The 12,602-nt window shown below is 39.6% G+C and overlaps 1 protein-coding gene across 4 annotated transcripts in view; it reads left to right on the top strand.

Moving 5' to 3' along the window:
- CCP110 (centriolar coiled-coil protein 110) overlaps window positions 1-12,544 on the top strand; it is a 33,075-nt gene extending 20,531 nt beyond the window's left edge. Inside the window, exons 9-15 of one of the 4 annotated variants that reach the window (XM_072982965.2) lie at window positions 1,094-1,195; window positions 2,815-2,931; window positions 3,753-3,832; window positions 5,248-5,310; window positions 5,429-5,488; window positions 7,268-7,350; window positions 10,054-12,544. In XM_072982965.2, coding sequence (XP_072839066.2) covers window positions 1,094-1,195; window positions 2,815-2,931; window positions 3,753-3,832; window positions 5,248-5,310; window positions 5,429-5,488; window positions 7,268-7,350; window positions 10,054-10,106 — 558 coding nt within the window. In that variant the 3' untranslated portion in view covers window positions 10,107-12,544. Of the gene's footprint in view, window positions 1-1,093; window positions 1,196-2,814; window positions 2,932-3,752; window positions 3,848-5,247; window positions 5,311-5,428; window positions 5,489-7,267; window positions 7,351-10,053 lie in introns of all 4 variants that reach the window. The other 3 variants (XM_020802972.3, XM_072982967.2, XM_072982966.2) reach the window with 3 other exon arrangements.
- The last annotated feature ends 58 nt before the right edge of the window (window positions 12,545-12,602 follow it).

Raw genomic sequence — 12,602 nt, 5'->3', positions numbered from 1 at the left:
TTTTGCCCCGTATAGCGACGATTTATCCAGAACGGATTATCGTCGCTATGCGGGGCACCACTGTATAATGATGGCTGTTTTATTTTCCATCCCCTTTTTAATGAGACCTAGCATTGAATTGGCCGCCTTCACTGCCGCTGCACACTGAGTGGACGCTTTCACCGGGCTGTCCACCAGCACACCAAGATCTCTTTCCTGATCTGTCATGGACTGCTCAGAATCCATTAGCTGATAAATAAAGTTTAGATTTTTTGCCCCATTGTCCATTACTTCACATTTTCTTATATTGAAACGCATTTGCCATCTTGCTGCCCATTCTCTCGGTTTGGAGAGATCCTTCTGGAGCTATTCACAATCTCTTCTGGTCTTCACCACCAGGAAAAGTTTTGTGTCATCTGCAAACTTGGCCACCTCACTGTTTATCCCTGTCTCCAGGTCTTTTATGAACAGGTTGAAAAGCACTGGTCCCAGGACAGGTCCCTGGGGCACACTGCTTTTCCCCTTGTGAAAATTATCCAGTGATACCCACTCTCTGTTTCCTGGTTCACAACCACCTCTCAATCCATAAGAGGACCTGCCTTCTTGTCCCCTGACGGTGGAATTTTCTCAGCAGCCTTTGGTGAGGGACCATGTCAAATGCCTTCTGAAAATCCAAATAGACAATACCCACTGGTTCGCTCACATCCACATGCCTGTTGAGCTTTTCAAAAATAAGATAGGGTCTTGTATTAATTTTTGCTCCAAAAATGTGTTAGAGCTTATATTCAGGGGATGTTTTAATTTTTTTATGTACAACAATCTACATTTATTCAAATACAGTCATGTTATCTTGGTTGCATCTTCTGGTTGCTGCACAATGATGGAGGGCAGGGTTTCACTTAACTAGGGCTTATTTTGGGGGTAGGGCTTATATTAAGAGCATCCTGAAAAATCATACTAGGGCTTATTTTCAGGTTAGGTCTTACTTTCAGGGAAACAGGGTATATGCTACCTTCACAATTAATTCAACAGCACATTTCAAACAACACACACACACACACACATTAATTTTGCTGAGTTAGATACTAATGTGGGTTTTTGTATGTGTTTTTAGGATACAATGGAGTTCATTAAAAACTTCCAGTCGGAAGCTCCATTAAAGAGAGGAAATGTTTCAGCTCAAGATGCTAACTTGCAAGATCGGGTTGCTGCTCAGGTGATGTATAGTCTCTAAAGCATTTAAACCTATGTGAGTGTCTCCTGACAAAATCCAATGTTTAAAATTTTGACTTTAACTTCTACATTGGCTCATTATACATCAAGGGAGAGGAGAAGTGGAAACCTCTTTGTTCATCAAAATATGAAAACATTAAAACCAATATACTTTGATTTAATTCAAACGTTCATCCAGGGCACTGTAAAACAAAGCATTGCGTTTTCCAAACAATATTTTACAATGCTATTAGTGTGCAGCTCAGGCATTTAAAAATAATATTTTTGTGCTCTTCAAAGTTTCCTTGGTTTCTGCTCCTGCATTTGCTTCTCTTCCTCCCCTCACCCCCCTTTCCACACATATTATGTAAAATTACACTTTAAAACAGCGGTTTGAGCTTTCAAACTTTGCCGTACAAAGCCTATAATATTTAATTGTGGTTCACAGTGTTTTTTTTAATTGGCAAATTGTACACAATCTCCTGGGAAACTGGACATTGGGGCAAAGTGTAGTCTGTGACTACACCATCAAACACCATAGGATTTGCTGCAGTTATAGTATGGTTTGATTCCAGATATCTTGTAATCAAACAATGCAAAGGCAAATTTAAACCAGTCCAGCTCTTTTTGCTCCCATCCTGGCTTTTTTTTTCCCTCTGGTGCTGGGGTCTTCTACTTTTTTCAAGCCAGAAAAATCCAAACTGACTCTTTCCCATGTGATCAGTTGATTTGTTCTTGTAAGACAGCGTGTGTGGTGTTTTCAGTTGGAATGTGTTGTTCAGGAGTACGGGAACTCCTGCCCTGTGTTCTTTTCCCCCAATCATCCTCTGAATTTTTAAATTTTTATGACATATATCAGATTAGCACTAGATCACCTTATCACTAGTACTGACATGCTAGTTCAGCACTAGATCACCTCTGAACAAGAAAAAAAGGAAGAAAAATTATAACAAAACAGAAGCAACCCGGATGAAATAAAAGACCTTCCTGTGGATGTAGTACTGTATTTCCATACACATTAGGATGCTGCCACTTTTTCTGGAACACTGTACAACCTTTTCAAAACCATAAAAAGATTGACAGAGGCAGAAGGAAAGAAAGGGGGGGCTGTATGAACACTGAACTCCTCAATCAGTCCACAGCCCTTGTGCAATCACTGACTGCGAGTTCAGTGCAAATGAAATCACAGCAAAAAACTGGACCCCAGTGAAGTTGCAGCCAGTTTGTGGTTTTTTTTAACCACAGTTTGGTAAAGTCTTAATTGAGACTGTTGTGGTAACATGAAAGCTTCGAAACAGCAAAGAGCTCTTACACTAGGTAGCTTTCTCTTTCCTTCTATATATTTAAATCTTTAATGGCTTCCCAGTGGGGGTACAGAATTGGCTCCCATCTTGCACACACAACTATGTATCAGGATCCTATCTTCAGGAGTCCAAAAATTAAGTTATTTTGTCTTGTCATTAGCCTTCCTTCAGACTCTTAGATATTTGCCCATCTTGAGCCCTTTGACAACTGGGCTTCATGGGGTAAAGTTTTTTGTCTGAAAATACTAAAGGGGCAGCACTTGAAATATTTACTTGCAGTTGCCTTTCATCGATTTCTTATTCTTTTTCCGGTTTTCAGCTGCGAGCTGCATTATATGATATCCACGATATTTTCTTCAAAATGGATGTGTCTGAGCGCATGGGCATCCTACATCATGATCGAGAAGTTCGCAAAGAGAAAATGCTCCGGCAACTGGTGTGTTGCAGTGGTGCTTTGTTTCAGTGCTAAGTGCTAGTATTTGCAGTAAGATGTGGATTTTTCTTGACGAGCTCAAATGACTAATTACTGTGAAGTAGAAACCCTAAAGGGACGTGGTGGTGCTGTGGGCTAAACCGCAGAAGCCTGTGCTGCAGGGTCAGAAGACCAAGCAGTCGTAAGATCGAATCCACGAGACGGAGTGAGCGCCCTTCACTTGTCCCAGCTCCCGCCAACCTAGCGGTTCGAAAGCATGCAAATGCAAGTAGATAAATAGGGACCACCTCGGTGGGAAGGTAACAGCGTTCTGTGTCTAAGTCACAATGGCCATGTGACCACGGAAGATTGTCTTCGGACAAAACGCTGTCTCTACGGCTTGGAAACGGGGATGAGCACCGCCCCCTAGAGTTGAACACGACTGGACAAAAATTGTCAAGGGGAACCTTTACCTTTACCTAGAAACCCTAGACACAAAATTCTGCAGGCTTTTTTCAATGTGTGGGAGGAATAGCTGTCTCTGTAGTAGGAAGAGAGGGGTTTTTTTATTCCCTCCATATAGCGGAGAATGGAGTACATCTGTGGCTGTGGACAGAGTCAAAATATGGCAGATCTGTACCCAACAAACTCCCTATCAGCACAAGTTTGTATTAATATGAGAAGGAAATCAAATTTGATTATGTTGAAGTACTTATGTAGATGTGCTGCTTATAATTTTGTTGGGTTTTTTAGATGGCACAATGTTTTATTTTTCTCACTATAAAGATACTCAGTATAAAGTGTTACTATTTTTAATTAAGAGCATATACACTTATCTTGTGTAGGATAAGGCAAAGTCTTCAAGAGAAAAAGTGACGCTGTCTACGGCTACCCAGAAGTCTCTGGACAGGAAGAAATACATGAAGTATGTTGGGAAATGGTAAAGGAAATGCATCTGCATTCAAATGCACATTGCTAGTGTTTTCCTTCGCAGAGTAATATGTTTTTTAGATTTGTCTGTCATTGCGAAATAGAGGTAGGTATTTAATGTGTATGCTTCATGATCAATATAAACGTGGTACCTGAATGTCAGCTGGCTGCATTATCTTTATATGGAACTTAATATGATTTCCTTTTTTGTTGTTATTCTTTGTTCATTTGCAGTTATTTGAGTGCATGGTTGTCTCTAAGCCAGTGGTCCACAAGCTTTTTAACCCCGTGGACTGGTTGGGGAAGGAGTGGGAGGGCGCTCATGCAGGCACACGCTCCTGCGCATGTGCAAAGGAGTGGGAGGGTGCTTGTGCGGGGCCGTGTGTGCTCGACCGCATGCGCAAAGGACATTCGGCGCTTGGGGGGGGCCCTCGTGTGCTTGAGCTAAGGGGTGGGGAATGTTCGTGAGGGGACAGGTGCATGTGCGCGTGCACAAAAAGACTGTGTGTGGGGGGAGTGTGGGCAAGGATGGGGGGAAGGTCTGTCTCTGCGTCCCAGTCTGGCTTGGGCCACGGACCACCACGGGGCCATGGACCGGCAGTTTGGGACCTCTGTCCTAAGCCATTTAGACAGGCAAAAATCTACTGCGTAAAATCGCTCAGGAGACAGAAATTGAGTATTCCTTCTCTGCTTTTCCTCTGACCTGTTGATTGATACTGGTGGAAATTCAGTACAATGGGATTTCCGTTTTCTCTCCTAATGAGTATCCTTTTACCTCAGGAGAGGGTTAATTTTCCACCTTTTTACCTACCAGTGGCTGTACTGTTCCCCTTGCTAAAACGGAAAATGGCCAAACATTGAAGTGCAGTTAAAATCAACCCTAAGCAACAACCTTAATTTTAACCTTCAAAACAAAAACTAAGGCATGCTGGAGTTGTACAGCTTGTTTTAAAGTAGAATCGTGTTTCCTGGCATACAATTTTTCATATTTAAAGTAAAAGACTTTTTACGGGAGAGGTACTCTAGAGACTTCATGGGCCACACACTGGTGTATTCTATAGTCTGAAGGCCATCTAGTGTCTACTGCGACTCTAGCCAGAATTTCCTGTTACTGATGTTTGCAGCCCGCTTGAAACCAGGAGACCCTGGCTAGCATTTGTTGCAGGTATCCCATTGTGTCTTAATTTCTGGAACCAAGAGTTATCTTCATGCACAACGCCCATGTGCAACATGATTTCTTTCCCACTGCTTGATACCCTGTACTGCAGAGTTTCCAAGATACCACTGTGGAGGAAAAATAATAATGTTACTCATTATATGTCTTACATGTATATATACTAAAATGCTTGATATTCTTCTTTCTTCTTTCCCAAGGCATATTTGCATATAACTGTGTATTTTGCCTTTCAGGGCTTCTGAAATGGGAATGCCAAATAAAAAAATGATTGTGAAGCAAAAAACCCTAGAGAACAGGTCTATAAAAATTATTACTATTTTTTGTAATTTAAAAAAATCTATAATTGTTACCTTTTGTGATGTCCACTGCTCTGTCGTGATGGAGTGTGCATGACTGTAATTTTTTTCTTTTCAGAGTTCTTCAGCCAAATCAAGGCCAGAATGCTCCAATTCAAAGACTCCTTTCCAGACAAGGGTAAGAGTGGTATTATTTTCTTTAGTGGAAGTACTGTATAGCATTTAAAAACAAAGAGACATAATCCATATAATCACAGTGCTGGCAATATTTTTTTTCCTTTTGAAATTGTGTTTCTCAAACACTCGGAATCTGGTTGCCGCTGAGGCTGTCTGGGCAGATGCTTCCTGGTTTCAGAAGCACTGCGTGATGTGGCAGTTTTCAAAAGGGAAAAGCTTTTTGATGAGATTATCATCACCATCATGGCACATTCAAGACAGTACATATGCAGTTGAGGGGACCAGCCTAAAATCTGCTGCAAGAAGTGTTGCTGTGTTTGTCCCCCACCCCACCCCTGCCCTCAATGCTAACAATGGCCACAGAAGGCTCAAATGATGACTATATTTCTTGGCTAAATTGCTGGTAATGTAATAAGTGGAGCACTTCTACCTACATTAGGTGGCCTTTGCTTGGTCCTCTTAGTTGATTTAATAAGCTGGAGAATTACAGGCAGTGAGTTACTTAGGCTTACCTGCACATGTGTAAATTACAAACAGGATTGTGGCCATTGTGGGCTTTCCCCCTTCCCTTAAGTTTCATATGTAACACTATATAAGGTAAAATCTGTTTTTCTAATATTTCCCCTTTCCAGTCGGCTGATAAAGATCCTGTGGGCACCTTACTTGTACTGAGCATATTTTTTTTAAAACAAGCAAGGTATACGTTGTTTGGAGTTGACATGAACAGTCCTGAAGCCTGCGTGCTTCCCTATTGTGGTTTCTTTTAAATTGATTCCTCTCGTTTCCCCTCCAACTAAGAAACTGCACTTACTTGACCCTTCCAGATTTGGATTGTCCATCAGGATGAAGCTTTACTTTGCATTGCAGATTTGAATGGAATTACACACTGGTGGCGCTGTGGGCTAAACCGCAGAAGCCTCTATGGTGCAGGGTCAGAAGACCAGCAGTCGTAAGATCGAATCCAAGCGATGGAGTGAGCTCTTGTCGCTTGTCCCAGCTCCTCGCCAACCTAGCAGTTCGAAAGCATGCAAATGCGAGTAGATAAATAGGGACCACCTCCATGGGAAGGTAATGGTGTTCCGTGTCTAGTCGTGCTGGCCATATGACCACGGAAACTGTCTTCGGACAAGCGCTGGCTCTACAGCTTGAAAATGGGATGAGCACCACCCCCTAGAGTCGGACATGGCTGGACTAAAAATGTCAAGGGGAACCTTTACCTTTACCTTACACAAAGTAATAGTTTTTAAAAAAATAATCGGCTATGTGCTTCCAGTATCTTTGGGTTTCATTGGGAGGCAGTGTTAGACCAGCCCAAGTGGGTCCTGCCAAGTGGGTGGGGTTGCAACCCCGCCAGAGTTACCCATCCCAGTAAACAGTGACAAGGAGCTGCTTTCTGGGATTTTAATCAGAGGCCTATCTTAGGTGATATTGGGGATTGACACTGGGACCTTCTGGATCTGCATGTTTTACTGATGGGCGATGGCTCTTTCCCCAGAGCCGGCTTCATACAAGCAGGATGAAAACAGCATGAATGTGGGAGAGAGGATATGTGAGCCTCAAGCGTGGTCATATACCACCGTCCTGCAAATCAACTCACTTTTTTTAATATTGTTACTTTCTGATGTTACTCATGGAAAATTAATAATAGTGTGTTTTGACAAGTTTCTGTTATATTGCTGTGGAATAGTCTGGCAAAAACCTTTTTGTGTTATTTTTATTTTTGGAACTTCATTTTAGTTTAAATGCAAGTGACTTATTAATTTCTTTTATGTTCAATTAGAACCCCTAAGACCTCAGTGAAGGGGGCTGAGCAAAATAGAAAGAAGCCCTCAGAAAGCAGAGTGTCTAACAAGGTCCTTTCAGGTGTGTAAAAAATGGGTAACAAGAAAAGAGTAAGTTGCTCGTATTTAAAAAAAGGCTAACGTAGCACATGTTTTCCCTCTTGCCGCACTAGCTGGGCTATAGTTCTGCTATACTAACACTGCCAATAATTTTAAAAAGGTTATGATCATCAATTGCATGAATAGGCGACTTAGTTTCATTTTAATCTACTTGCACTACCCAGCATAATCACACTTCAAAGAGCTTCAGAAATGGAGCAGATCATCTGCAGATCATCGAAACCTGGAATAAACACAGTAAGATGATCTGCAGGTAAACTCATAGGGTGCCTGAATATTAAGGGGCTTGGGTGGGGTGCTCTTTCATGTTAAATAATATCCTGCCTGAAACACGCACATGTTCCTCACATTGTTGTGCATGACTGCTCCACACATGTGAACATGCTGGGGAAGTATTGATAGTTGTGGCATATCTTGGTGGCTAGTGTCATGCTAAAAGCTGAAAAAATACTTTAGCAGCCACATTGAGTATTCCGTAAACTGTAAGAGAAGCTCTTATTTATTTTATTTCATTTCATTTTACTTAAAATATTTTTCCCTTCCTTTCACCTTAAAAGGACCCAAGGGGGATTTCATTGATAATGCTGAATTTGATAAAAGTTGAAGAACTTGACATTATTCTTACTTTGCATCAGTGGCCCCAAAAGCGTGTTGTAGAGTTCTTTGGAGGCTTGTCAGGAGGTTTTTTGAGAGCAGGTTAGAAATGGCAGGCTTCCGTAAAAGACAGGTTACTCACTGCTTATCAATCTTCCTACAACAGCGCCAATCTCTGTGGAGTGATGCTAAAAACTGTAGGTTGAATGGTGCTTTCCGCAGACACCTGAAAATCTCCCCAAATCCTCTGTAACTACATCCTATGTGATGTGCAGTGGTTCAGTGCAAATAACTTTAGATTATAGCCAGCAAAACTGAAGTGGCCACAGCAAATGTAGGTTCTGTCTACATTTGTCAGGATCCTATTGAGGAATTAATGCTGGCATAAGTGTAATTGTGTTCACTGTATCATTGCCACCATGATTTATGCTATTATGCTTAGGCAAGTGTAACTGTACCATATGATTCAGGTCAGTATATTTTTTCTTTTGTGAACTTCCTTCCTATTCCTGCCAATGATACATAAAAAACTGCCTAATATCAAGTCCGACTATTTGTCCCTGAATAGCCCAGTGCACATTTTAGCAGTGGATCACATCCTAAGTGAGAGATTTGTTGAATTAGTGATGTTTAGAATTTAACTGGCATGCAAAGGGTGTTCTCAGCCACTGGCTGGCATTTTCTCTACATGACTTTTTGTTCTACAAGGGGAAAAGTTGATTTTCTTGGTTAATTTTTGCTTCCAATATTTCCTGACATCTTGTCTTCTCCTCAACATCACTGGCTAATGAAAAAGTTAGAAAAAGTTAATACACCATCAGCTCAAGCTCATAAGTCACTTGGGTCTTTGCCCCCTTGCGTGGTGGTGAGCTATCCTCTCTCTCTCTTACTTCAGCACTGTAGCATACAGATATTTAAAAGGATGTTTCTGGGTGTCGCCCCAGTTTGGCAAGCTAAATTTTTTAGGTGTTTTCTGTTATTTATGGCTGCATTTACATGTTTATCATCATCGTAATAAATGTACACAGGTCATATGTTTGCTCTCTTTTTAATTATTGTGACATCCAAAGACAAAAATTAATCTTAGCAATAGTTTCTTTTGAAACAAGCAAAGCAAAAAAAGCAAAGTCTGCTACTTATATAATGCCCCATCGTGCTTAAAACTCTGCGTGGTTTACAATTTAATTATGCTGGCAACACATTGCCAGCTGGGTACTCAATTTTCCAGTCTTGGAAGGATGGAAAATTGAGCCAGCTACCTGAATCCAGCATCGAACTCAGGTTATGAGTATTGTCTTCACTGCGATCTAACCGCTGTGCCACAAGGGAGTCATCTATAAACCATGAATTGAGAAGCTAGTACTGTATCTTGTATCAAACAAGCCATAGTGAAGATTAACTACAGCTTAAGATCCAGTTATAAAGTTAAATGGTGTTTAAGCTTCTGATCTCTCCGGGCTGAAGTTCAGTTGTGCTTTACAACATTTGGTGCCTTTATTTGTGTTGGTTTTTAATTTTGTGAGTTTTCTTGAGTTGATTTTGGGGAAAAGGCAGGTGATAAATCACATTTTAAAAAAAGTAAGGAGAAGGAGTGATGTGGTAATAATGGCTAGGACTGAGGCATGTGAAATCTTGTTCCTGGTATGAAACATTCAGGTGTGTTTGTTGTGATGTCTGAAAGTATGAAGGCACATGTTACATAGAAGATACTTTCAAACCTTCTTGCTTCTTGTTCTGTATGATAAGGCCTTCATGACCCGCTCTCAGGTTCAGTTACTAAGTCACCCAAAGCAGCAGCTATCTCATGCTTTGGCAGCAAAGCAGATGGGACTCGGTCCTCCAGTGGGGTTTTATTCAGTTCCAAGAATGTATGCACATAGCCTTGGTTTGTTTCCATAAGCACTTCAAAGCTTATTCGATGCTTATTGTTTTAAAATACAGCTCGGAAAAGGAATAGTTCATCAGGAACTATTCTGTGCCTGCTTGAATACTGCTTGCTTGCAATGCACAGTAAATATTTTAAATCAGTAGTGTTTCAAATAAGAAAATCCTTCTCTCTTTTGCCTTTTAGGAGTATATGCAGGAAGAATCCAAAGAAAGAAGCCAAATGTTGTGACAACTTAAGAAGGCAGCATTCATTGGGCTAAAAGGATGCTTGGCTTGTTCACCATTCATTCCGGTCTTCCTGCTGTTACCCACCCACCTGCAGCGTATGCTGTCTTATATTGTTCAGATTTCTAAGAGATGGCGGGTGGAATGAAAAGAATTACAGCCCAATTTGGACTAACTTTGTATTCTGCATGTTTCAGTCATCTCATAAGTGTTTTTTATTATCTCTAAAACAATAATATGCATTGTAACTCTCAGGAAAATTGGTATTTGATTTTATGGGAATAAGTCAGCAAACTGGAGCCTAACTCACACTTCTCGGTGTGCAATAAAGACTCTTAAAATGAATATTTATATTAATAGCTGTCTGTATAACTGTATTTATTTCAAATGTTTCAAAAAGGAAAACCACTCAGTCTCAGCTGCACCTGGATTCACACCTATGGCTGCTTTGCATCAAACATACACAGTCTTGCTCTTAATCACGTCAGTGCTAGTAAACCAGGAGGGCTAATTTTTGGCATTCATTGCAGGTATACTGACTTAATATATCTTTTGTGGATAATGATATTAATCTTGCAGCATGTGTTGATTTTTCATTTCTCCTGACATGGTCTTGCTTTCCACATTGTCAGATAAATGTCCTTTAAAAGTTACCACTCAGCAGGCAAACTTGAAAGGGAAACTAGTCTGTGTCCCTTGTTTGTGGGTAAGGCATCATCCAAGTTTAGAGTTGACAGTCCCCACCCTTCCAAAAAGTGCAAAGTGGGAATAAAAATGTAGCAACAACTCATTTCAGAGGCTTCTTTGGCCCACATTATTATTTTTTAAATGGGTATCATTTGTATATTTTTAATTCATTACACCTAAGCTTTAGATATCTGGTGGAGAGGATACCCACAGTTCTTTTCTCACTGGAGAGGACTATAGCCAAATCCTTTCTGGTTTCTTCATGCTAATATTACAAAAAGTTATGTTATATCATCTTAATTTAACATCCAGCAAATTTTGTAAAATGACATTAGCCTTAAATCTTCCAAGATTTCCCAGAAAGCTACATTCTGACATTAACAAAGCCGGTGCAAGAAAAGAAACTTGTTTATGTTACCTATGCCTAATGCTGCTTTAGATAGAGGTTAATTATTTGGATCATACAATGGATTTAAAAGATTTAATAAAACAAAGCCAGGTTGAGGAATGTTTAAGTAATTTGCCAGTTGATGTTAGTCAACAGTTCTGTTTGTGAGTAACATATTCAGTGCTTAGAGAACATAATTATATGAAAGCTAAATTGTTAATGAAACATTTTGTTAATGTGCTACATTTTAGTTTTGTACCTGGCATTGTTACACTTTGGTTCAAACTCTTACTCAGCAAAAACCGAAAAATTAAAATTCAGTGAAGAAACTGGAGAAGTTAATACCTCTTAATGTATATGAGATAGCTGTAAATCTCCATTATATAGATCTTCTAACGCTTTTTAAAATATCATACTGATATTTTGGACCAATATTCAGGAGGAGGATATAGCAAAATCAGTGCAAGTAGAGCATGGTACAGATTTTAAAAACTCCTGAGCAATTCTGTGGCGTAGTAGTATCTCTTAACAAAATAAACCAAAATATCTTTTTTATTTCTTTTGGTCTAACAAGCATGCTGCTGTAGACAGCTTGTTTGCAGCTTGCTTCATGCAAACCGATAAATCAAATATGAAATGCAAACTTCTGTATAATACCTGGGTTTATGAGAAGAGGACTGAAGATAAGAGTGAATTAGTTGCTCATTCACAGCAAACTAAGATAAACCAGTTTATTCTTGTTGATTTTCATGAGCTTTTGCAGGCTGTGTGTTAAAAGGCTCATTTTAGCTAACTAGTGCAAGCATGTTCTCAAGGAACTAATTTATTTGATTCCTAAAGAGTTTTTAGATTTTGCTTTTGGTTCTCATTGCATGACTTGAATATTTTCCTTAAAGGTATGAAGTAAATGCCAACGTGTTAAAATGCATCTTAACTTGTAGATGTTGCCTTTAGGATTAGAAATAGCCTACAATTTTCTTGAAGTGTCAGTGCTAAAAATGCTAAAGCTTGTTTGTTGTGTGCTGCTGTGTTAACTTAGGAGTAGACTGTATACTGTATAAGTAGAAACAAGTTGTTAAATATAAGCCAATGGCTTCTTTAAAGTATTCTGAGGATACTTTTTTATTTTACAGACTGTACTAAAATGTCAAGTGTTAAAATGTTTAAATGTCAAGGCCTTCTATTTATAAGTGCCAGGATCTCTTTTGTAATTTCTTGTGCTTTGTATTTATTTATTAACTTATTTCTTGGTCCACTTTTTTATTTTGTGTGGAATGCAATATATCATGAAGCATATTTTTATACCTTTGTTTTCACTTGTGTTGCTCTTTTTTCCCTTTAAGATTATTGCACAATAAATCTTTCAGTCTTTCAAGTGTGCTTGGTTTGTTGAACTATGTAATTTCAATTATAGTGTAAACCACCTTGGGTCT

Source organism: Pogona vitticeps, chromosome 13 (assembly GCF_051106095.1).
Source record: "Pogona vitticeps strain Pit_001003342236 chromosome 13, PviZW2.1, whole genome shotgun sequence".
In the NCBI taxonomy this organism is placed as follows: Eukaryota; Metazoa; Chordata; class Lepidosauria; order Squamata; family Agamidae; genus Pogona; species Pogona vitticeps.
This window is presented reverse-complemented; position numbering and strand designations above follow the sequence as displayed.